We start from the raw sequence: 24,364 nt of genomic DNA, 5'->3' as shown, positions 1-24,364 counted from the left end.
TGGCAATCACACAGTAAAGTGTGCTGATTGGGGAAACTAACTGTCTGTCACTCGAGGAGGGTTGTGATTGGGTAAGATGGCTGACACCCACCGTCGGAGGCGGGTGATGAGTTATGATGGGAGAATGGGGATGTCAATCAAACTAGAGAAGGTGGTGATTGGTGATGGTGGCTGTCAATCAGAGGGTAGCGTGTGCTGATTGGAGTAGAAGACTGTCAGTCAACCCGGTGAGGGTGTTGATTGGATGAGGTGGCTGTCACCCACCCTCGGGGGGCGAGCGTTGGGTTATGATTGGAGGATACGGGTGTCAATCAGACCGGGGATGGTGCTGATTGGCGGAGGGGGCTGTCAGTCAGGCTAAGGACGATGCGGATTGGCTGAAGGGGCGGGAGGAGGAGGCAGCAGGTTGGGCTGCGGCGCAGAAGGTTCTGGAGAGAGGCGGCGATGGCGGCGCGGCGAGTGTTGGTGTTGAGTGAGTGAGCGGCGCCGGGACAGAGCGTTTCCCCCCATTCCCCACCCCGATAACCCGCCTCATCTCTCTCTGTCTCTCCTCCCGCAGGTCCCAACATCCAGCGGCAATCCGGCCGCAAGGTCCAGCAGGGGAACATCAGCGCGGCCAAGGTGAGGCGGCCCGGGGCCGCGCCGCTACTCGAGGCCCAGGCTTCACACCGGGCCTAGGCCCCAACACCTGCTCCGGAGCCCCGGCACCGGCTGCAGGCCCCGCGGCGGCGGCAAGGGAGCGGGAACGGACCGGGAATTGAGTGGGAAATAACTGGCTGTTAAATGGGAATTAACCAGGAATCAACTGGGAATTCATTGGGAATTGAGTGGGAATTCATTGGGAATGAACTGGGGATTGAATGGGAATTCATTGGGAAATAACTGGCTGTTAAATGGGAATTCATTGGGAATGAATTGGGAATCAACTGGGGATTCATTGGGAATCAACTGGGGATTCATTGGGAATCAACTGGGGATTCATTGGGAATCAACTGGGGATTCATTGGGAATCAGCTGGGGATTCATTGGGAATCAGCTGGGGATTCATTGGGAATCAGCTAGGGATTCATTGGGAATCAGCTGGGGATTCATTGGGAATCAGCTGGGGATTCATTGGGAATCAGCTGGGGATTCATTGGGAATCAGCTGGGGATTCATTGGGAATCAGCTGAGGATTCATTGGGAATGAACTGGGGATTCATTGGGAATGAACTGGGGATTCATTGGGAATGAACTGGGGATTCATTGGGAATGAACTGGGAATGAATTGGGAATCAACTGGGAATGAATTGGGAATCAACTGGGGATTCATTGGGAAATAACTGGCTGTTAAATAGGAATTAACCAGGAATTAAATGGGAATAAACTGGGGACGGAATGAGAATTCGTTGGGGACGGAACGGGGATTGACTAGGTATTAAATGGGAATTAACTGGGGATTATCCCAGGAATTAATGGGCCGGGGTGGTCCCGGGGCTCGGGTGGGAGGGGTTGGGGTGGTCCCGGGGCTCGGGTGGGCGTGCCGGGGTGGTCCCGGGGCTCGCTTGGGGGGGGGCTGGGGCGGTCCTGGGGTTCGGGTGGGGGGGCCGGGGTGGTCCTGGGGCTCGGGTGGGGGCCGTCCCGGGGTCAATAATGGTGATGCATTCAGCAAATGCCCCTGTAGCTGTTCCCCAGACGTGGACTGTATTCTGTCGCGGGTTCTCACATCTCCTGTTATCCATTGCTGATCCTTCTGTGGTTGATTTACAGGCAATCGCGGATGTTATTCGAACATGCCTGGGACCAAGAGCAATGATGAAGGTACAGGAAGCGTTACTGTTGCATTGGGGGCGGGGAGGGTGCTGTAATGCAGCGACAAGCCGAACCGTTCTGTGCTCAGTTCGCTGGGACTGCCCCGGCTCAAACCAGGGACTGAGCGTCTCAGCATCCCCGGATTGGGTTCAGCCAGCAAGCAGCTTGAGCGAAGTGCGGAGATACTGAGGGTTACGGCTACTGGGATTGAGGGTTACTTTGAACGGCGCCCAGCCATTTCTCCAAGGCTGCGGGGTGGTCGCGTGTTAAATGAAGCAGTGGGAACTCTCTCCATTGTCGCACAGTATTGGTGTTGACTTGATTTAATTTTCCCCTCTCTGCAGATGTTGCTGGATCCTATGGGAGGTATCGTCATGACTAATGATGGCAATGCAATCCTGCGAGAGGCAAGTGCTTTAACCTGTATCAGTCAGCATTCGGACCGGGTTCAGCTGCTCCCTCCATTTTCCCCCCTCACTCAGAAATATCAAGCAGCTTAACTCCCCGTTTCCGTCCCCCTCTCAAGATATCTTGGGGGGGGTCGGGGGGGGGAAGCAGAGTTTGGCCTCGAAGTCTGAGCAGCCATGTTCTCCCTGATCATATTCCCACATTTTCTGATAGATAGATACCCTACAGTGCAGAAAGAGGCCCTTCGGCCCATCGAGTCTGCACCGACCACAATCCCACCCAGGCCCTATCCCCGTATCCCACCCACTAATCCCTCTAACCTAGACATCTCGGGACTCGAAGGGGCAATTTTAGCATGGCCAATCCACCTAACCCGCACATCTTTGGACGGTGGGAGGAAACCGGAGCACCCGGACGAAACCCACGCTGACACGAGAAGAATGTGCAAAACTCCACACAGACAGTGACCCGAGCCGGGAATTGAACCCGGGACCCTGGAGCTGTGAAGCAGCAGTGCTAACCACTGTGCTACCGTGCCACCCAGGCGTCTCGCCTGAGTCTAGGGCCCTGGGGGTTGGCACACGATATCCAGATCTGTTCCCATCAACTTGCTCTGTCTGCGAATGAATGAGAAGATTGATTAGGATCTGTGTATCTCTATCCCTGAACAACTCTCGGGGGAACCAGCAGCGTAATTCAGTGTCGTGGAGGGGCATGCGGGGTTGACGCCTTCCGCGCCCGCTGGGCACCGCAGGGGTTGGGGTGCGTTATCAACCCTAATAATCACATTTTAATTTGATGTTTTTAAGATGTGCAGGTTAGGTAGATTGGCCGTGCTAAATTGCCCCTTAGTGTCCAAAGATATGCGGGTTAGCTGGATTGGCCATGCCAAATTGTCCCTTAGTGTTCAAAGATGTGCGGGTTAGGTGGATTGGCCACGCTAAATTGTCCCTTAGTGGCAGGGGGTGAGTATGTGGGGTTACGGGGATAGGTTCTGGGTGGGATTGTTGTCGGTGCAGCCTCAATGGGCCGAATGGCCTCCTGCTCTGTAGGGATTCTATGATTCTAAACTGTTTCCACTGGCAGGAGAGTCAGTAACTCAAGGACGCAGATTCAAGATAATTCTGGGAAATTTCAGGGAGGGAGAAGAATTTGTCATTCGGTGACTTGTTGTGATCTGGAAGGCGCTGCCTGAAAGAGCGGTGTCACAGAGTGCCACAGTGCAGGGGAGGCCCTTCGGCCCATCGAGTCTGCACCGACACATGAAAGGTCCTGACCTGCCCACCTAATCCCACTTGCCAGCACTTGGCCCATAGCCCTGCATGTTATGACGCCAAGTGCTCATCCAGGTACTTTATAAAGGATGTGAGGCATCCCACCTCCAGCACCCTCCCAGGCAGCGCATTCCAGACCCTCACCACCCTCTGGGTAAAAAATACTTTCCTCAAATCCCCCCAAAACCTCCCACGTCTGACTTTTGACTTGTGTCCCCTGACCCTTCAACTAAGCTGCTCCTGTCCGTGCCCCATATAATATTGTACACATCGACCAGGTCAGCCCTCAGTCTTCTCTGCTCCAGAGAAAACAACCCAAGCCTACCCAACCTCTCTTCATAACTTAAGTGCTCCATCCCAGGCAGCATCCTGGTGAATCTCCTCTGCACCCCCTCCAGTGCAACCACATCTTTCCCATAATGTGGCGACCAGAACTGCACACAGTGCTCCAGCTGTGGCCTCACCAAAGTTCTACACAACTCCATCGTGACCTCTCTGCTTTGGTAATCTAAACCCCGATTGATAAAGGCGAGTGTGCCATTTGCCTTTTTCACCATCCTATTTACCTGCCTTTCTGCTTTCAGAGATCTATGGGCAAACACGCCAAGGTCCCTTTGTTCGTCAGAACTTCCCAGTGTCAAACCTTTCATGTTATACTTCCTTGTCAAATTAATCCTTCCAAAGTGCATCACCTCACACTTTTCAGGGTTAAATTCCATCTGCCACTTATCCACCCATTTGACCACCTTGTCTATATCTTCCTGTAACCTAAGACACTCAACCTCACTGTTAACCATCCGGCCAATCTTTGTGTCCTCTGCAAACTTACTGATCCTACCCCCCACGTAGTCATCTATGTTATTTACATAAATGACGAACAATAGGGGGCCCAGCACGGATCCCTGTGGAACGCCACTGGTCACTGGCCTCCAGTCACTAAAGCAGCAGTCTGTCACCACCCTCTGTTTCCCACCGCTAAGCCAATTACGTACCCACCTTGTCAGATCACCCTATATCCCATGTGCATTAGCCTTCTTAATAAGCCTCCCTTGTGGGACTTTGTCAAAGGCTTTGCTGAAATCCTGGTAAACTACATCAACCGCACTACCCTCATCCACACACTTGGTTACATGCACAAAAAATTCAATCAAATTTGTTAGGCATGTCCCCCCTCTGAAAGGCTGTTCCCCCTCCTTTTTGGGGAGCTGCCCCTTTTACTTTGTCCTGATTTAATCTGAGTTTGTTTACTTGGTTTGGTTTGACCTAAAAAGAGGACAAAACCATGCTGACTATCCCTGATCAAACCTTGCCTCTCTGAATGGAGATAGATTCTCTCCTTCAGAATCCTCTCCGGTAGTTTCCCAACCACAGACATGAGACTCACTGGCCTGTAGTTCCCTGGCTTGTCTCCACAACATTTCTCAAATAGTGGGACCACATTCGCTGTTCTCCAGTCCTCTGGCAGGTGGCCAGGGAGGAATTAAAAATTCGGGTCAAAGCCCCTGCAATTTCCTCCCTTGCCTCCCACAACAGCCTGGGACACGATTCATCCGGACCTGGAGACTTGTCCACTTTAAAAAACGCCAATACCTTGTCATGGTCATTTTCTCTGGAGCGTCTCAGCCTCTTCCCAAGTTCCATAACTACCTTCTCATTCTCATGGGAGAAGACCGATATGAACTATTCATTCAACACCCTCCCAATGTCCTTTGCCTCCACCCACAGATTTCCCCCTTGGTCCCTACTCATCCCCTGGTTATCCTCTTCCCATTGATATACTTATAGAATACCGTAGGATTTTCCCGACGGTGGAAGCAGATTCAATAGGAACTTTCAGAAGGAAAAATTGGATCTGTAACGGGAAGCATTAGTCATTGTGGGTGGTTAATTGATTAACTCTTGCCGGTATAGGCATGATGCATTCTGATTTTGTGAAGACCTTTAATCCCCTGTGCTTGTATTAGTGAGAACTGAGGGTCCCGGGTTCAGTGAGTGAGGTAACAGTGGTTGGGGGGATGGAGGGGGGGTGCAACTCCAGATTTTATCCTGCCTTTGATCATCCCCAGAGCCCCTCCAACCTATTATTCGGCTACTAATTTAAACACCCTCCGAGCATTCCAGCTGGACGTGACAAACGGGAACAGGAGGCGACTCTTAATTCTCTCAACAAACTTCCCTGTGTTTAACACCTTGGGCTCCCACTCATTAGCTGCAACGCCTTAACTCGTTTACTGAATTTTAACTCTTAACTGAATATTAGCCCTTTAGCTGAAAGCAGGCACTACCCGGTTAGAATGAAATGGCCAGGTCAGTTCCCAATATCCTCCCAGTATCTCTGAAGATGCTCCTCGGGGCACACTTCTCCTTGCGATGGTTTATCATGAGAGATTGCCCCTCGAGACAAAGGCCACACACGTGTCTTATCCCCAAAATATTTTGCGTGCTTCCAGAAGTTTCTCTGGCATCCAGGCAATTGTTTGACTGGAAAGCGGTCCTGTGGCTCGAGCAGCCAATGGAATTACTCGTAATCGATGCCATTAAGCTTGGTTGAGGTGGCATGTAGCCCCCGTGCACTCGGTGCCATCAGGGGTAAGTCAACACAAGCAACTCCCCCCGAAGGGTGGCACAGTGGGTTAGCACTGCTGCCTCACAGCACCAGGGAACCGGGTTCAATTCCAGCCCCGGATCACTGTCTGTGTGGAGTCTGCACGTTCTCCCCCTGTCTGCGTGGGTTTCCTCCGGGTGCTCCAGTTTCCTCCCACAATCCAAAGATGTGCTGGTTAGATGGATTGGCCATGCTAAATTACCCCTTAGTGTCCAAAGATGTGCAGGTTAGGTGGATTCGCCGTGCTAAATTGTCCCTTACTGTCCAAAGATGTGCAGGTTAGGTGGATTGGCCGTGCTCAATTGCCCCTTAGTGTCCAAAGATGTGCAGGTTAGGTGGATTCGCCATGCTAAATTGCCCCTTAGTGTCCAAAGATGTGCAGGTTAGGTGGATTCGCCATGCTAAATTGCCCCTTAGTGTCCAAAGATGTGCAGGTTAGGTGGATTCGCCATGCTAAATTGCCCTTAGTGTCAGGGGGATTATCAGGGTAAATATGTGGGGTTACGGGAATAGGATCTGGGTGGGATTGGGGGTTGGTATGGACTCGATGGGCTGAATGGCCTCCTGCTCTGTGGGATTCTATGATATCAGTGTAGGAAGCTTCCGGTCACAGTTCTCAGACCAGGTCATGGCTCGCGACCCTAATAATCACATTTTAATTTGATGTTTTTAAGTTTCCTTTGTACTTTGATTTCTGTTCGGGCTGTTCCCCCTCCTTTTTGGGGAGCTGCCCCTTTTAATTTGTCCTGACTTAATCTGAGTTTGTTTATTTGGTTTGACCTAAAAAGAGGGCAACATTAGCACCTGCGTCTGGTTTTAATTATAAATTGCCCAAAAATCCCAGCATGCTTGACTCTCCGCCAGAATATCCCCTTTAAAAAGGCCATTGTTGTAGTTAAAATCATTGTCGTAGTCGTTCTCTCTCCGTCCACAACCCTTTCTGCTGATCTCTCTCTCTCCCCCCCCACCACCACCACCACTCAACAGCTTCTGTTCACTCTCGCAGATCCAGGTGCAGCACCCGGCCGCCAAGTCCATGGTGGAGATCAGTCGCACCCAGGACGAAGAAGTTGGTGATGGGACCACCTCTGTCATCATCCTCGGTACGTCAGGATTGTGCTCGGTGGGGGAGGGGTTAACTTTGGACACCTGCCCTCAAATTCCGATCAACTGGGCCGTTTCTGTCCTCGAGACAACTTTCAACTAAAACGGGGGGGTAACACCTGCTCCTCATCTGTGCGCAGGGAGAGAGGGCGGAAGGAGCCCCTCATTGACAGCTGGCCCTTTCCTGTGACTGGCACAGGGTGGCATCAGACCTACCCACCTGGTGAAACAGTAGGCGGGGTTTTACAGTCCCACAACCGTAAAATCCCGCCCGAGGTCACCGCATTGTCCCTCCCACTCCCGTGGCGGGCGGGCTGGTGAAACTCCGGCCAATCGGTCTACCCCTCTCTGGGTGCACTGCGCCTGGGATCTTGTTGGCCACAGATTAAATTGCTCCTCAAGCCGTTTCGTATTCTGCTAGTGGTCGGGTAGGAGCAGTGCTCCCGGAGGAAACCCCCCCCCCCCCCCCCCCCCCCCTCTGAGGTTGCGAGTTACAGGAGGCGTCTTGCATCCCTGCGGCTCGTCGCATTCGAGCAGATTCCTTTCCGCAGGGAGAATGGTCCCGCCTGCCTCCACGGCATTCGCAAATTCCTCCCTTTATTCGCCCGTCTCGGGCGGGTCTCTCTAAGAAAGGCGAAACTTCACCCTGCACTCGCAGTCCAGCATCAGGCTTCAGCAGCCATGTGGCGGTGAATGCTGGAACAGAGAGAGTCGATTATTGGGACCCTCTACGCTCCCCCTACACCTGGGCTGCCTCATACTCTGCCACTGCTGAGAGCCTGAGACAGTCGCTGCAAGATCCCATTATTATTGTCACATGTATCGGGGTACAGTGAAAAGTATTGTTTCTTGCGCGCTATACAGACCAAGCATACTGTTCAGAGAGAAGGAGAGGGTGCAGAATGTAGTGTTACAGTCATAGCTAGGGTGCAGAGAAAGATCAACTTAATGCGAGGTAGGTCCGTTCAAAAGCCTGACAGCAGCAGGGAAGAAGCTGTTCTTGAGTCGGTTGGTGCGTGACCTCAAACTTTTGTATCTTTTTCCCGACGGAAGAGAGAATGTCCGGGGTGCGTGGGGTCCTTGATTATGCCGGCTGCTTTTCCCGAGGCAGCGGGAAGACAGAGTCAATGGATGGGAGGCTGGTTTGCGTGATGGATTGGGCTACATTCACGACCTGTTGTAGTTCCTTGCGGTCTTGGGCAGAGCAGGAGCCCCATACCAAGCTGTGATACAACCAGAAAGAATGCTTTCTATGGGGCATCTGTAAAAGTTGGTGAGAGCCGTAGCGGACATGCCGAATTTCCTTAGCCTCCTGTGAAAGTTGGTGGATGTTACGCGGTTTGAACCTTTGGGTGGTGTGTGTGTGTTTTGAGTCTATAAACTATATGGTTTCTTTCAGCTGGGGAGATGCTGTCAGTCGCTGAGCAGTACCTCGAACAGCAGATGCACCCGTCTGTAATCATTGGCGCTTACCATCAGGCCCTGGATGACATGCTGACTGTCCTTAAGGAGATCAGGTACGCAGCCTCGGGTTTACTGCCTTTTCAAGAGTCCGCCACAGTCAAGGGGGGGAAATACAACGAGCCAATCTGCAGACGAGTTCTTCCAGAACCTCGAGGGGATATATGAACAAATATTCTGTGATTGGATATGGTCGAGGCACACGCTGGCCAGGATGTGGCCTAAATGTCTCCGTTCTTGGTCACTTAGTGGCCGCCAGATCCAACCAGATTGTCTCGCTCCCCGTCACCCTGATCAAATGTGCGGCGCTCGCCGTGCCGGTGTCCTTCAGAAAGATGTTTCTTTGATGCTTGAGGGTTCAGGACAAGTCTTAGATTGTGCAAAGTTCACCCAACACGGCTGGAGAGTGTGTCATCCGCCATCTTGTGCCTTTTTCCCCCCGCAGCACTCACGTCGATGTCAGTGACCGCGAGATGATGCTGAAGATTATCAAAAGCGCCATCAACACCAAGGTGAGCAACCTGCAGATCGACCTGGCCTGCAACATAGCCCTCGACGCCGTCAAGACCGTGGAGATGGAAGAGAACGGCCGCAGGGAGATTGACATCAAGAAGTACGCCAAAGTCGAGAAGGCAAGTGCCGGGCCTGGGGTCTCCGGGGTGGCTGGCTGGTTGCTCGCTGCGATTCCTGGCTCCTCAATTCGTTTACGTAGGAATTCGGAGCAAATTCAGCCCTTCAAGTCAATCAGATCATGGCTGATCTCTCCCTGGCCTCAGATCCACCTCCCCACCTCTTCCCCATATCCCTTTTTTATCAGGAATATATCTCTCTCCTTGAAACCATTCAGACCCCACCGCGCGATGGGGCAGCGAGTTCCACAACTTCACCACCCTCTGCCAGAACTAGTTCCTCCTCATCTCAGTTTTAAATCTACCGCCTCTCGGCCTGTCCCCGTGACCTCTTGTTCCAGATTGCCCCCCGAGGGGGAAACATTTGGTCTACATTTACCTAATCAATCCCTTTTATATACATCAATCAGATCCCCCCCCTCATCCTTCTAAACTCCAGCGAGTACAAGCACAATCTGTTTAATCTCTCATCGTACATCAACCCTTTCATCTCCGGAATCAGTCTGGTGAACCTTCTCCACTGCTGTTACTCGACACTTACCTTTGCCCTATCCGCCCTGCGTAATCCCTCTGACACTACGTGCCAGGCAGCTGTGGAAAGTTGAGTCTGTACGCATAGAAAGAATCATAGAATCCCCACAGGGCAGAGGGAGGCCATTCGGCCCATCGAGTCTGCACCGACCACAATCCCACCCAGGCCGTAACCCCACATATTTACCCTGCTAATCCCTCTAACCTTCGCATCTCGGGACATTAAGGGGCAATTTAGCATGGCCAATCCACCTAACCTACACATCTTTGGACACTAAGGGGCAATTTAGCATGGCCAATCTACCTAACCTGCACATCTTTGGACACTAAGGGGCAATTTAGCATGGCCAATCCACCTAACCTGCACATCTTTGGACATTAAGGGGCAATTTAGCATGGCCAATCCATCCAACCTACACATCTTTCGGACTGTGGGAGGAAACCGGAGCACCCGGAGGAAACGCACGCAGACACGGGGAGAACGTGTGAGCTCCACACAGACAGCGACCCAAGCCGGGAATCGAACCCGGATCCCTGGCGCTGTGAGGCAGCAGTGCTAACCCACTGTACCACCTTGATGGAGTTTTGAAGAATGTTGGGGGGAGAATCTCTTTGGAACTCACAGAATACAAAAAGGCCCGGATACAGTGGACGCGGGAAGGACGTCTCCATTAGTCGGGGAGACTCGGATCCGAGGGCACAGCCTCAGAGTAAAGGGGTGACCCTTTAGAACTGTCATAGAGGTTTAAAGCATGGAAACGGGCCCTTCAGCCCAACTGGTCCACGCCACCCAGTTTTTAACCACTAAGCTAGTCCCAATTGCCCACATTTGGCCCATATCCCTCTATACCCATCTTACCCATGTAACTGACCCTTTAGAACCGAGATGAGGAGGAATTTCTTCAGCCAGAGGGTGGTGAATCTGTGGAATTCATCGCCACAGAGGAGGCCGGGTCATTGAGTGTATTTAAGACAGAGATTGATAGGTTCTTGATGGGTAAGGGGGGTCAAAGGTTACGGGGAAAAGGCGGGAGAGTGGGCTTGAGAAACTTATCAGCCGTGGCAGAGCAGATTCGATGGGCCGAATGGCCAATTCTGCTCCTATGTCTTATGGTCTTAAGTTATTTATTCATTCGTGGGACATGGGCGTCACTGGCTGGTGGGGTCAGCATTTATTGCCCATCCCTAGTTGCCCTTGAACAGAGTGGCTTGCTGGGCCATTTCAGAGGGCAGTTGAGAGTCAACCACATTGCTGTGGCTCTGGAGTCACGTGTAGGCCAGACCGGGGTAAGGGCGGCAGATTTCCTTCCTTAAAGGGAACCAGATGGGTTTTTCCGACAATGGGTCATCAGTAGATTCTTAATTCCAGATATTTTTTCGTTGAATTCAAATTCCACCGTCTGCCGTGGCGGGGATTCGAACCCGGGTCCCCCAGAACATTAGCTGAGTTTCTGGATGAATAGATAATACCACTAGACCATCGCCTCTCCATTATGTTGAGCTGGAAGGTCGCCGGTCTAATGGTTTTGGTGCCTGTTGTATATTTGGGGGGGGTAACGTTATTTCAAATAATGCAGCATCTCTGCACGCACCAGCAGTGGGAACGGCTGCCAACAGCTCGTGTCGGTGTCGGAATCTTCGGCCCTTCGCGCGTTTACAGGTGAGGATTGCAGAGCGCTGGGTGGAAGCGGTCGCTACGGGATGTTCGTTCGCGGTGTGACCAGTTTCTCTCTCTCTGCAGATTCCTGGCGGTTTCATTCAGGACTCCTGCGTGCTGCGAGGGGTGATGGTGAACAAGGACGTGACCCACGCACGGATGCGCAGGCAGATCAAGAACCCCCGCATTATGCTGCTGGACTGCTCGCTGGAGTATAAGAAAGGAGAGAGCCAGGTACTGCGCTTCCAGCTTCACCGGCGTCCTTCAGCCTTCTGTTCACGCTTGGGTGTACGGTTTGGAGTGAGTCGGTAACATAGCACAGCACAGGGACAGGCCCTTCGGCCCACAATGCTGTGTCGGAACATGATGCCAAATTAAACTAGTTCCTTCCACTCGCCCTTGCTCCATATCCCTCTATTCCTTTCATATTCATGTGTTTATCTAAAAGCCCCTTAAATGCTCCTATTGTATCTGCCTCCAACACCATCCCTGGAAGCGTGTTCCGGCCACCCACCACTCTGTAAAAGAAAAACTTACCCCTCACATCTCCTTTGAACTTCCACCTCTCACCTAAAGTGCGTATCCCCTAGTGTGAGGCATTAGTTTCCTCCGGGTGCTCCGGTTTCCTCCCACAGTCCGAAAGACGTGCTGGTTAGGGTGGATTGGCCGTGCTAAATTCTCCCTCCGTGTAACCCGAACAGGAGTGTGGCGACTAGGGGATTTTCACAGTAACTTCATTGCCGTGTTAATGTAAGCCTACTTGTGAATAAAGGTTCAAGTTTATTTATTAGTGTCACAAGTTGGCTCACATTAACACTGCAATGAAGTTACTGTGAAAATCCCCCTAGTCGCCACACTCTGGTGCCTGTTCAGGTTACACTGAGGGAGAATTTAGCACGGCCAATGCACCCGAACCAGCACGTCTTTGGATTGTGGGAGGAAACCGGGACACCCGGAGGAAACCCATGCAGATACGGGGAGAATGTGCAGACTCCCCACAGACAGTGACCCAAGACTGGAATCGAACCTGGGCCACTGATGCTGTGAGGCAGCAGTGTTAACCACCGTGCCATCCATCGAATAAATAAACTAACAACCCAACTAATAAATACACCATAAGACATAGGAGCAGAATGAGGCCACTCGGCCCATCGAGTCTGCTCTGCCATTCAATCATGGCTGATATTTCTCTCATCCCCATTCTCCTGCCTTTTCTCCATAACCCCTGATCCCCTTATTAATCAAGAACCCATCTATCTCTGTCTTAAAGACAATGACCTGGTCTCCACAGCCTTCTGCGGCAAAGAGTTCCACAGATTCACCGCTCTGTGGCTGAAGAAATTCCTCCTCATCTCTGTTTTGAAGGATCTTCCCTTTAGCCTGAGGTTGTGCCCTCTGGTTCTAGTTGTTCCTACCAGTGGAAACATCCTCTCCACGTCCACTCTATCCAGGCCTCGCAGTATCCTGTAAGTTTCAATAAGATCCCCCCTCATCCTTCTAAACTCCAACGAGTACAGATCCAGAGTCCTCAACCGTTCCTCATACGACAAGCTCTTCATTCCAGGGATCATTCTTGTGAACCTCCTCTGGACCCTTTCCAAGGCCGGCACATCCTTCCTTAGGTACGGGGCCCAAAACTGCTCACAATACTCCAAATGGGGTCTGACCAGAGCCTTATACAGCCTCAGAAGTACATCCCTGCTCCTGTATTCTAGCCCTCTCGTTACATTTGCTTGTATTTCAAATCTGGGGAGGGAAAGATTCTGACTGTGATCCCTATCTCTCATAATTTTAAAGACGTCTATCGGGTATCCCCTCAGCCGAGGTGACGATCTCTCGGTTTTTGTTTATCCGAGCGAGGGTCTGTCGTGTGTGAACTTGGCGTTAGCTGTCAGCTCGCCCGCCCAGGCTATCACAGCCAGGCCTGATTCTCTCCTAGTCCCGGGGAAGAGGGTCGTCCGATTGTAATCTGGAGCCCTGTCCGACCTTCTCATACCCTGAACCACTCTGATAGGTAACCTGTGCAGCTCAGTGCGTTGACTCTAACTCACCAATTTGCCCAGGAACCTGTTAGCTCCCGCTGTGTCTGGTATTAATAATTCACAGGCGTCAGTTGTTTGGGATTGTAGTTATTTTGTTGTGTGAGCGCTCTCAGTAATCGGTGTGTGTTGTTTCAGACTGACATTGAGATTACACGCGAGGAGGACTTTACCCGCATCCTACAGATGGAGGAAGATTACATCCAGCACATCTGTGAGGACATCATCCGCTTGAAGCCCGACCTCCTCTTCACAGAGAAGGGCATCTCCGGTACGGTGCGCCCCGCCGCGGTGGGGGGGGGGCTGACTAGGGTCAGAGAGCCCACACTCTGGAATATCACCCCCAGAATCGCCCCTGCGAGGCGGGCTGGCTTGCCTTCGCGTTCCGTATGAAGGAAAGTGCCTTCCCTCAGCCCCAGGGTGCCAACCGTGCCCTGCTGATAACCCCACTCGTGGTGGCACAGTGGGTTAGCACTGCTGCCTCACAGCGCCAGGGACCCGGGTTCGATTCCCGGCTCGGGTCACTGTCTGTGCGGAGTCTGCACGTTCTCCCCGTGTCTGCGTGGGTTTCCTCCGGGTGCTCCGGTTTCCGCCCACAGTCCGAAAGACGGGCGGGTTAGGGTGGATTGGCCGTGTTAAATTGCCCCTTGGTGTCAGGGGGATTAGAAGGGTAAATATGTGGGTTTTTATTCATTGGTGGGACACGGGCGTCGCTGGCTGGGCCAGCATTTATTGCCCATCCCTAGTTGTCCTTGGAGGGCAGTTGAGAGTCGACCACATTGCTGTGGCTCTGGAGTCGCGTGTAGGCCAGACCGGGGTAAGGACGGAAGATTTCCTTCCCTAAAGGGAACCAGATGGGTTTTTCCAACAATGGGTCATCAGTAGATTCCTAATTCCAGATATTTTTTATTGAATTCAAATTCCACCATCTGCCGTGGTGGGATTCGAACCCGGGTCCCCCAGAACATTAGCTGGAGTTTCTGGATTAATAGTCTAGTGATAATACCTCTAGGCCATTGCCTGTCCTTATGGGGATAGGGCCATGGTGGGATTGTCGTCAGTGCGGCTTCGATGGGCCGAATGGCCTCCTGCGCTGCGGGGATTCAGTGATTCTAATTTGAATGGGACACGGTTGTCCTGGGCAGGTTGACGGTGCTGTACGGGGAGAATTCTCTCGGGCCACTCCAACACCGCCGAATACTTATCATCCTCTTGTGTTGTTTTTTTCCCCCTCAGACCTGGCCCTCCATTACCTCATGAAGGCAAACATCTCTGCCATTCGCCGCATCCGGAAGAGTGACAGTAATCGAATTGCCAGGTACGGGGGGGGTGAGCGGGCGGGGAGGGGTCCCGCAGGAACAGGGGGTGAGCTGGCGGGCGGGGAGGGGTCCCGCAGGAACAGGGGGTGAGCTGGCGGGCGGGGAGGGGTCCCGCAGGAACAGGGGGTGAGCTGGCGGGCGGGGAGGGGTCCCGCAGGAACAGGGGGTGAGCGGGCGGGCGGGGAAGGGGTCCCGCAGGAACAGGGGGTGAGCGGGCGGGGAGGGATCCCGCAGGAACAGGGGGTGAGCGGGCGGGGAGGGGTCCTGCAGGAACAGGGGGTGAGCGGGCGGGGAGGGGTCCCACAGGAACAGGGGGTGAGCTGGCGGAGGGGTCCCGCAGGAACAGGGGGTGAGCTAGCGGGGAGGGGTCCCGCAGGTACAGGGGGTGAGCTGGCGGGCGGGGAGGGGTCCCGCAGGAACAGGGGGTGAGCTGGCGGGCGGGGAGGGGTCCGGCAGGAACAGGGGGTGAGCTGGCGGGCGGGGAGGGGTCCGGCAGGAACAGGGGGTGAGCTAGCGGGGAGGGGTCCCGCAGGTACAGGGGGTGAGCTGGCGGGCGGGGAGGGGTCCCGCAGGAACAGGGGGTGAGCTGGCGGGCGGGGAGGGGTCCGGCAGGAACAGGGGGTGAGCTGGCGGGCGGGGAGGGGTCCCGCAGGAACAGGGAGTGAGCTGGCGGGCGGGGAGGGGTCCGGCAGGAACAGGGGGTGAGCTGGCGGGCGGGGAGGGGTCCCGCAGGAACAGGGAGTGAGCTGGCGGGCGGGGAGGGGTCCCCCAGGAACAGGAGGTGAGCTGGCGGGCGGGGAGGGGTCCCGCAGGAACAGGGGGTGAGCTGGCGGGGAGGGGTCCGGTGGCGCTTGCTAGACGGGAGGTTTGACTCTGTTCCGTGCGGGTGTTTCTGCTCGGATCAGGCTCTAAAAACCCCCCCCCCACACACACACACACACACACACACACACACACACACAGTCATTATATCCTTCCATTCCCCGCTGCCTCATGTATTTATCCAGTTTCCTCCTCAAGTTGACTCCGTCTACGCTTCCCGCTGCCTTGGGAAAAGCAGCCAGCATAATCGAGGACCCCACGCAATACACGTGACAATAATAAATCAAATCAAAAACATTATCTGCTATCCACATCCTCCCCGTGGGAGCAAATCCCACATTTCTCCCCCCCACCCCTGCGGGAGCGGGTCCCACGTTCGCACCCCCCTCCCCTGCAGGAGTCCCACATCCCCCCCTCCAGGCGGGATCCCCCCCCCCCCCCCCCCCCCCTTGCTCCCCGGGTATTGGGTTTCTCCTGAATAGGATTGATTAGCGACTGTCTCGTATTGATGGCTCTTCCCCCCCGCCCCCCTTTCTGTTTGTCTGTGCAGGGCGTGCGGTGCTCGGATTGTCAGCCGGACCGACGAGCTGCGTGATGAGGACATCGGCACGGGCGCCGGCCTCTTTGAGGTCAAGAAGATCGGCGACGAGTATTTTGCTTTTGTCACTGAGTGCAAGGAGCCCAAAGCTTGCACCATCCTCCTCCGAGGAGCGAGCAAAGAGATCCTGGCGGTAAGCAGGGGCGTGTGGGGCGGGGGACAGCAGTCTGCCGCAATCTTCCAGCCCGAGAGGGGTTCGACACTGGAACCAATACAGAGCCAGGGTGAAATAGCACAGAGAGCAGATTAAAGCTGTGGGCTGGGTGGAAGAATCATCTTTATACCGAGTTGTAGAATGTCACAGCGCGGAAGAGGCCGTTCGGCCCATCGAGTCTGCACCGTCACAAGAGAAACACCTGAACTCCCACCTAACCCCAGCTCTTGGCCCATAGCCCTGAATGTTATGGCGCCAAGTACTCATCCAGGTACTGTTTAAAGGATGTGAGGCATCCCGCCTCCAGCACCCTCCCAGGCAGCGCATTCCAGACCCTCACCACCCTCTGGGTTAAAAGGTTTTCCTCAAATCCCCCCTAAACCTCCCACCCCTCACTTTGAACCTGTGTCCCCTCGTGACTGACCCTTCAACTGAGGGGAACGGCTGCTCCTTATCCACCCTGTCCACGTCTCTCATAATCTTGTTCACCTCAATCAGGTCGCCCCTCAGGCTTCTCTGTTCCAGAGAAAACCTACGCAACCTCCCTTCATAATCTTCCATCCCAGGCAGCACCCTGGAGAATCTCCTCTGCACCCCCTCCAGTGCTATAACTGGAGTGTGTGACTGAAACCAGTGCTGTCCACACGGGATCTGAGCGCTGATGGGATGTGGGCATCGGTGGCTGTGCCCAGCATTTATTGCCCATTCCTACTTGCCCTTGAGAAGCTGGTGGCTGAGCTGCCATCTTGATCCATTGCAGTCCCCGTAGTGGGGTAGGTACATCCACAGTGCTGTTAGGGAGGGAGTTCCAGGATTGTTATTGGACATCAGTCAGTCCCCGTGTGTGGGGTAGGTACACCCACAGCGCTGTTAGGAAGGAAGTTCCAGGATTGTTATTGGACATCAGTCAGTCCCTGTATGTGGGGTAGGTACACCCACAGTGCTGTTAGGGAGGGAGTTCCAGGATTTTGACCCCAGCCACAGTGAAGGAACGGCCGATATATTTCCAAGTCGGGATGGTGAGTGGCTCGGAGGGGGAACTTGCAGGTGGTGGGTGTTCCCCATGTGTCTGCTGCCCCCTCCCTTGTCCTTCTAGATGGTAGAGGTGGCGGGTTTGGAAGGTGCTGTGGAAGGAGCCTTGGTGAGTCGCTGTGGTGCATCTTGTAGATGGTTCACACGGCTGTCACTGTGCGTCGGTGGTGGAGGGAGTGAGTGTTTGTGGTTAGCGTGTCGATCGGGCGGGGCTGCTTTGTCCTGGATGGTGTCGAGCTTCTTGTGTTGCTGGAGCCGCACTCATCCAGGCAAGTGGAGATTGTTGTTGGAGCCGCACTCACTCAGACAAGTGGGGAGTGTTCCATCACACTCCTGATTTGTGCCTTGTCGGTGGCAGAACCCAAACTGGGCGTCACTGAGCAGGTTACTACTGAGCGGGTGCTGCTTGACAGCACTGTCGATGATCCCTTCCATCACTTTACTGATGATCGAGAGTAGACTGATGGGGCGGTAATTGGCCGGGTTGGATTTGTCCTGTTTTTTGTGTACAGGACATAACTGGGCAATTTTCCACATTGTTGGGTAGATGCCAGTGTTGTCACTGTACTGGAAGAGCTTGGCTAGGGGAGCGGCAAGCTCTGGAGCACAAGTCTTCAGCACCATTGCTGGAATGTTATCAGGACCCATTGCCTTTGCAGTATCCAGTGCCTCCAACTGTCTCTTGATATCACGTGGAGTGAATCGAATTGGCTGGAGACTGGCATCCGAGATGCTGGGGACCACTGGAGGAGGCCGAGATGGATCATCCACTCTGATTGAAGATTGCTGCGAATACTTCAGCCTTATCTTTTGCACTGATGCGCTGGGCTCCTCCATCATTGAGGATGGGGATATTTGTGGAGCCTCCTCCTCCGGTGAGTTGCTGAATTGTCCACCACCATTCTCGACTGGATGTGGAAGGACTGCAGAGCTTAGATCTGATCCGTTGGTTGTGGGATCGCTTAGCTCTGTCTATCACTTGGTGTTTTTGCCGTTTGGCAATGCAAGTAGTCTTGTTTGGCAGCTTCACCGGGTTGATGCCTCATGTTTAGGTCTGCCTGGTGCTGCCCCTGACATGCCCTCCTACACTCTCCATTCAACCAGGGTTGATCCCCTGGCTTGATGGTAATGGTTGAGTGGGGGATACGCCGGGCCATGAGGTTGCAGATTGTGCTGGAGTACAATTCTGCTGCTGGCCCACAGCGCCTCATGGATGCCCAGTCGCCAGATCGGTTCGAAGTCTGTCCCGTTTAGCACGGTGATAGTGCCACACAACACGATGGAGGGTATTCTCAATGTGAAAGTGGGACTGGGTCTCCACAAGGACTGTGTGGTGGCTGCTGCTACCCACGCTGTCACGGACAGATGCATCAGCAGCCGGCAGGTTGGTGAGGATGAGGTGTGTGTTCTTCTCTCGCCGCCCGTCACAGTCCCAATCAAGCAGATTGGGACCCGGACTCGGCCAGAGTATATTCTGCACCCTTGCCATCCTCCGTGCTCCCTCTGGTGTTCCACTTGGAGCAGTGCTCATTCATGGGCTGAGGGGCGACGCAGAAGAGGCTGGAGTTCTTGGATCATAGAACCCCTACAATGCAGAAGGAGGCCATTCGGCCCATTGAGTCTGCACCGACCACAACCCACCCAGCCTCTATTCCCTTAACCCCATGCATTTACTCTAGTTAGTCCCCCCGACATTAAGAGGCAATTTAGCACGGCCAATCCACCTAACCTGCACATCTTTGGACTGTGGGAGGAATCCGGAGCACCCGGAGGAAACCCACACAGACACGGGGAGAACGTGCAGACTCTGCACAGACAGTGACCCGAGGCCAGGAATCAAACCCGGGTCCCTGGCGCTGTGAGGCAGCAGTGCTAACCCGCTGTGCCCCCATGTCGTGGAGTGGGAGGAATGAGTTGATGAGGAGGCTGGGGGGAGGTGGGGGAGCTGGGAGGGAGGTGCTAGGGGCTGGCGGGGGTTTCGGAGATGGGGAAGGTTTGAGAGCAGCGAGGGTTTGAGCTGGCTCGGGATTGAGACTCCGGGTTTTCCCAGGCGGGGAATCAGTGATGTTTAGTTTGGGAGAGTTTGTGACTTCACTGTGTGTGTGTGTGTTGCAGGAAGTGGAGCGGAATCTGCAGGATGCCATGCAGGTGACCAGGAACATCCTGCTCGACCCACACCTGGTGCCCGGTGGTGGGTCGGTGGAAATGGCCATCGCGCACGCCCTGACGGAGAAATCCAAGACCATGACTGGGGTGGAGCAGTGGCCGTACCGAGCCTTGGCAAGCTCCCTGGAGGTCATCCCCAGGACGTTAATCCAGAACTGTGGAGCCAGCACCATCCGACTGCTGACCTCGCTGCGGGTAAGGAACGCCCCCCCCCCCCCTGTCCCGGGACACTGTCTCCATCCGACTGCTGCCCTCCCTGTGGGTGAGGAACCCCCCCCGCCCTCCTGTCCCGGGACACTGTCTCCATCCGACTGCTGCCCTCCCTGTGGGTGAGGAACCCCCCCCGCCCTCCTGTCCCGGGACACTGTCTCCATCCGACTGCTGCCCTCCCTGCGGGTAAGGAACGCCCCCCCCCCCCCTGTCCCGGGACACTGTCTCCATCCGACTGCTGCCCTCCCTGTGGGTGAGGAACCCCCCCCGCCCTCCTGTCCCGGGACACTGTCTCCATCCGACTGCTGCCCTCCCTGTGGGTGAGGAACCCCCCCCGCCCTCCTGTCCCGGGACACTGTCTCCATCCGACTGCTGCCCTCCCTGCGGGTAAGGAACGCCCCCCCCCCCCCCCTGTCCCAGGACACTGTCTCCATCCGACTGCTGCCCTCCCTGCGGGTAAGGAACGCACCCCGCCCCCCCCCCCCCCCCCTCCTGTCCTGGGACACTGTCTCCATCCGACTGCTGCCCTCCCTGTGGGTGAGGAACCCCCCCCCCGCCCTCCTGTCCCGGGACACTGTCTCCATCCGACTGCTGCCCTCCCTGCGGGTAAGGAACGCCCCCCCCCCCCCCCCCTGTCCCAGGACACTGTCTCCATCCGACTGCTGCCCTCCCTGCGGGTAAGGAACGCCCCCCCCCCCCCCCCCCCTGTCCCAGGACACTGTCTCCATCCGACTGCTGCCCTCCCTGCGGGTAAGGAACGCACCCCCCCCCCCCCCCTCCTGTCCTGGGACACTGTCTCCATCCGACTGCTGACCTCCCTGCGGGTAAGGAACGCACCCCCCCCCCCCCCCCCCCGTCCCGGGACACTGTCTCCATCCGACTGCTGCCCTCCCTGTGGGTAAGGAACGCACCCCCCCCTCCTGTCCCGGGACACTGTCTCCATCCGACTGCTGACCTCCCTGTGGGTAAAGAACGCACGCCTTCTCCCTTCCAATTTTGCATCACCAATGTCCTGCTAACCGGATATCCGTACTTGATCGACAATCCCTTCTGATCTCACTCTGTGCAGCTTCTGAATGGCCCTCTCTCGCTCCAGGCCGATCGCATCCCTCTGACCTGAAACGCTAACTCCTGTCTTCTCTCTCCTCTCCCCCCTCCCCTCCCCTCTCCAGGCCAAGCACACCCAGGAGGGCTGTCAGACCTGGGGCGTCAACGGAGAGACGGGCGCCTTGGTCGACATGAAGGACCTCGGCATCTGGGAGCCTCTGACCGTCAAATCACAGACTTTCAAAACATCAGTCGAGGTGAGTCTAGGCAGAGCGCTGAGAGAGAGTGAGTGGGAGCACAGAGCGAGAGGGGGGGGCGCGAGAGAGGGGGGGGCGCGGGGACGAGAGAGAGGGTGGGCGCGCGGGGGTGAGAGAGGGGGGCGCGTGGGGCGAGAGAGGGGGGGTGTGGGGGCGAGAGAGAGGGAGAGCAGGTGGGAGCAGAGAGATGAGGTGCCGTCGGTCCCTAATATCCCCCAACCCGGGCTCGCGGTCAGATTGTGTCGGAGCGTGCAGCACCTCGGGGATGTTTCACTCTTTTTAAACATAGAAGATAGGAGCAGGAGGAGGCCATTCGGCCCTTCGTGCTGCTCCTCCGTTCATCACCATCATGGCTGATCATCCAACTCAATAGCCTAATCCTGCTTTCTCCCCATAACCTTTGATCCCGTTCGCCCCCAAGTGCTATATCCAGCCGCCTCTTCAATACATTCAATGTTTTGGCATCAACTACTTCCTGTGGTAATGAATTCCACAGACTCACCACTCTTTGGGTGAAGAAATGTCTCCTCATCTCCGTCCTAAATGGTCTACCCCGAATCCTCAGACTGTGACCCCCTGGTTCTGGACTCCCCCCACCATCGGGAACATCCTCCCTGCATCTACCCTGTCCAGTCCTGTTAGAATTTTATAAGTCTCTATGAGATCCCCCCTCATTCGTCTGAACTCCAGTGAAAACAATCCTAACCTCGTCAATCCCTCCTCATACATCAGTCCCGCCATCCCCGGAATCAGCCTGATAAACCTCGGCTGCACTCCCTCGAGAGCAAGAACATCCTTCCTCAGAAAAGGAGGCCAAAACTGCATGCGTTAGAGAGGCGGCAGTGCCTTGGCGCAAACTGTGCAAGACCAATTCGCCCTCCACTTTGGAAATGGATTAAATTAAACTTCTTGGCGGGTGTGGATAGAATTGAATGGTTCTGGAAGAAGTTATTGACAGACCGTGCTTGTCTGTGGCGCGAAGGGACTCTTGGGTGTCTCAGCTGCAGGGCTCTTGAAGGTAAAGCCCATAAACCCCAGACAGCTCTGTCCCGTTTGTTCCTTGCTCTTGGTTTGTCCCGTTCAAATGACACAGGCCGGTGAGGTTTGCAAAGAGCTTTTCTTAACCCTTGAGATATGACTGGTGGGTAAATTGGAACACCAGATGTGTTAGTGTCAGCAGTGTGCAGTATGGTAAGCGGGTTTGTGGTTTTCGTCCACCGGTTTTATTTCCAAAGCACCTTTAGAGAAACATCCCAAGGTGGGAGCATTACCTGGCCATGTTTGACGTGTTGGGGACAGCTGATGGAATGTTTGGCCCAGAAGGCTTGGCTTTAAGGAATGTCTCCTGGGAGAGGCAGGGAGAGTTTGGGGCCCCCCCAGGCAGCTGAAGGCACGGCCGTCAATGGCGGAGCGATGGGAATCGGGGGATGCTCGAGAGGCCGGAGTTAGAGGAGCGCAGAGATCTCGGAGGGTTGTAGGGGCTGGAGGAGGTTACAGAGATAGGGAGGGGGTGTAGGGGTAGGGGCTGGAGGAGGTTACAAAGATAGGGAGGGGGTGTAGGGGCTGGAGGAGGTTACAGAGATAGGGAGGGGGTGTAGGAGCTGGAGGAGGTTACAAAGATGGAGGGGGTGTAGGGGCTGGAGGAGGTTACAGAGATAGGGAGGGGGTGTAGGGGCTGGAGGAGGTTACAGAGATAGGGAGGGGGTGTAGGAGCTGGAGGAGGTTACAGAGATAGGGAGGGGGTGTAGGGGCTGGAGGAGGTTACAGAGATAGGGAGGGGGTGTAGGGGCTGGAGGAGGTTACAGAGATAGGGAGGGGGTGTCGGGGCTGGAGGAGGTTACAGAGATAGGGACGGGGTGTGGGGGCTGGAGGAGGTTACAGAGATAGGGAGGGGGTGTAGGGGCTGGAGGAGGTTACAGAGATAGGGAGGGGGTGTAGGAGCTGGAGGAGGTTACAGAGATAGGGAGGGGGTGTAGGGGCTGGAGGAGGTTACAGAGATAGGGAGGGGGTGTAGGGGCTGGAGGAGGTTACAGAGATAGGGAGGGGGTGTAGGGGCTGGAGGAGGTTACAGAGATAGGGAGGGGGTGTCGGGGCTGGAGGAGGTTACAGAGATAGGGAGGGGGTGTCGGGGCTGGAGGAGGTTACAGAGATAGGGACGGGGTGTGGGGGCTGGAGGAGGTTACAGAGATAGGGAGGGGGTGTAGAGACTGGAGGGGGTTACAGAGATAGGGACGGGGTGTGGGGGCTGGAGGGGGTTACAGAGATAGGGAGGGGGTGTAGGGGCTGGAGGGGGTTACAGATAGGGAGGGGGTGTAGGGGCTGGAGGGGGTTACAGATAGGGAGGGGGTGTAGGGGCTGGAGGGGGTTACAGATAGGGAGGAGGTGTAGGGGGGTACACAGGGAGAGGGTGTGGATTATTCTCACTGCGTTGTGTTTCCCTGCAGACCGCCATCTTGCTGTTACGTATTGACGACATTGTGTCCGGTCACAAGAGCAAGAAGGAGGACGGCCGGGGAGGGGATGGTGACGGTTCCTACAATTAAACTCTGCCTTGGGGGTTGAATGTGGCAGCGCGCCGTGATGCAGCACCCGCCCTGAATGCTGTTCCCCAGTCTCTCCCCCCCACATTGCGCAGATATTTATTGTTTTTGAGACGGAGAAAGCAGTACAGTTCACCTCACTGAGGGGGGTCACCAGGGGCAGCCCGTCAAACTCTGTTCACCCTGCTGGGATGTTTCGTGTCTGAGGGCCAAGAGGCACTCCCGAGTGTCATCGTTCAATAAAGATTACTCTGTTGCTTCAATACTTTCTCCTTCTCTCTGTCTCTCTCTATCGCACGCGTGCCCTGGAAGAACTTTATTGATTAGTGTCACAAGTCAGTTTACATTAACACTGCAATGAAGTCACTGTGAAAATCCCCTAGTCGCCACACTCCTGTTCGGGTTACACTGAGGGAGAATTTAGCATCTAACCAGCACGTCTTTCGGACTGTGGGAGGAAACCGGAGCACCCGGAGGAAACCCACGCAGACACGGGGAGAACGTGTCCACACAGACAGTGACCCGAGCCGGGAATGGAACCCGGGCCCCCGGCGCTGAGAGGCAGCAGCGCTAACCACCATGTCTCGATTGGGGCCACGTTGATGGAGCACAACCCTGGCTGAGATGCAGTTCCAGTCATCCCTCTCATGCGGCACGCCCCCCAAACGTGGCAGTGGTACAAGTGTACTGTTCGCTAAAGCCTGTTGCAGGTAGCCAGCG

At 55.0% G+C, this 24,364-nt stretch overlaps 1 protein-coding gene across 1 annotated transcript; it reads left to right on the top strand.

Moving 5' to 3' along the window:
• Positions 1-381: 381 nt before the first annotated feature.
• cct3 (chaperonin containing TCP1, subunit 3 (gamma)) lies at positions 382-23,907 on the top strand. The gene is made up of 14 exons (XM_078206898.1): positions 382-472; positions 560-621; positions 1,750-1,800; positions 2,136-2,198; positions 7,085-7,181; positions 8,582-8,699; positions 9,089-9,275; positions 11,545-11,694; positions 13,638-13,770; positions 14,736-14,817; positions 16,191-16,371; positions 19,540-19,785; positions 20,973-21,104; positions 23,549-23,907. The coding sequence occupies exons 1-14, from the start codon at positions 445-447 to the stop codon at positions 23,645-23,647; spliced, it is 1,629 nt and encodes a 542-aa protein (XP_078063024.1). The 5' UTR covers positions 382-444; the 3' UTR covers positions 23,648-23,907.
• Positions 23,908-24,364: the final 457 nt, after the last annotated feature.

Source organism: Mustelus asterias, unplaced genomic scaffold (assembly GCF_964213995.1).
Source record: "Mustelus asterias unplaced genomic scaffold, sMusAst1.hap1.1 HAP1_SCAFFOLD_1866, whole genome shotgun sequence".
In the NCBI taxonomy this organism is placed as follows: Eukaryota; Metazoa; Chordata; class Chondrichthyes; order Carcharhiniformes; family Triakidae; genus Mustelus; species Mustelus asterias.
The sequence above is the reverse complement of the archived record's forward strand: the minus strand, read 5'-3'. Positions and strand labels throughout refer to the sequence as shown.

Excerpts from the sequence above, each read along its gene's own strand:
- cct3 (XM_078206898.1), top strand. The coding sequence starts at position 445 with ATGGCGGCGCGGCGAGTGTTGGTGTTGA. Across the intron at positions 473-559 it reads GCGGCGAGTGTTGGTGTTGA|GTCCCAACATCCAGCGGCAA; the intron begins GTGAGTGAGCGG and ends CTCCTCCCGCAG. Across the intron at positions 14,818-16,190 it reads GACAGTAATCGAATTGCCAG|GGCGTGCGGTGCTCGGATTG; the intron begins GTACGGGGGGGG and ends TTGTCTGTGCAG.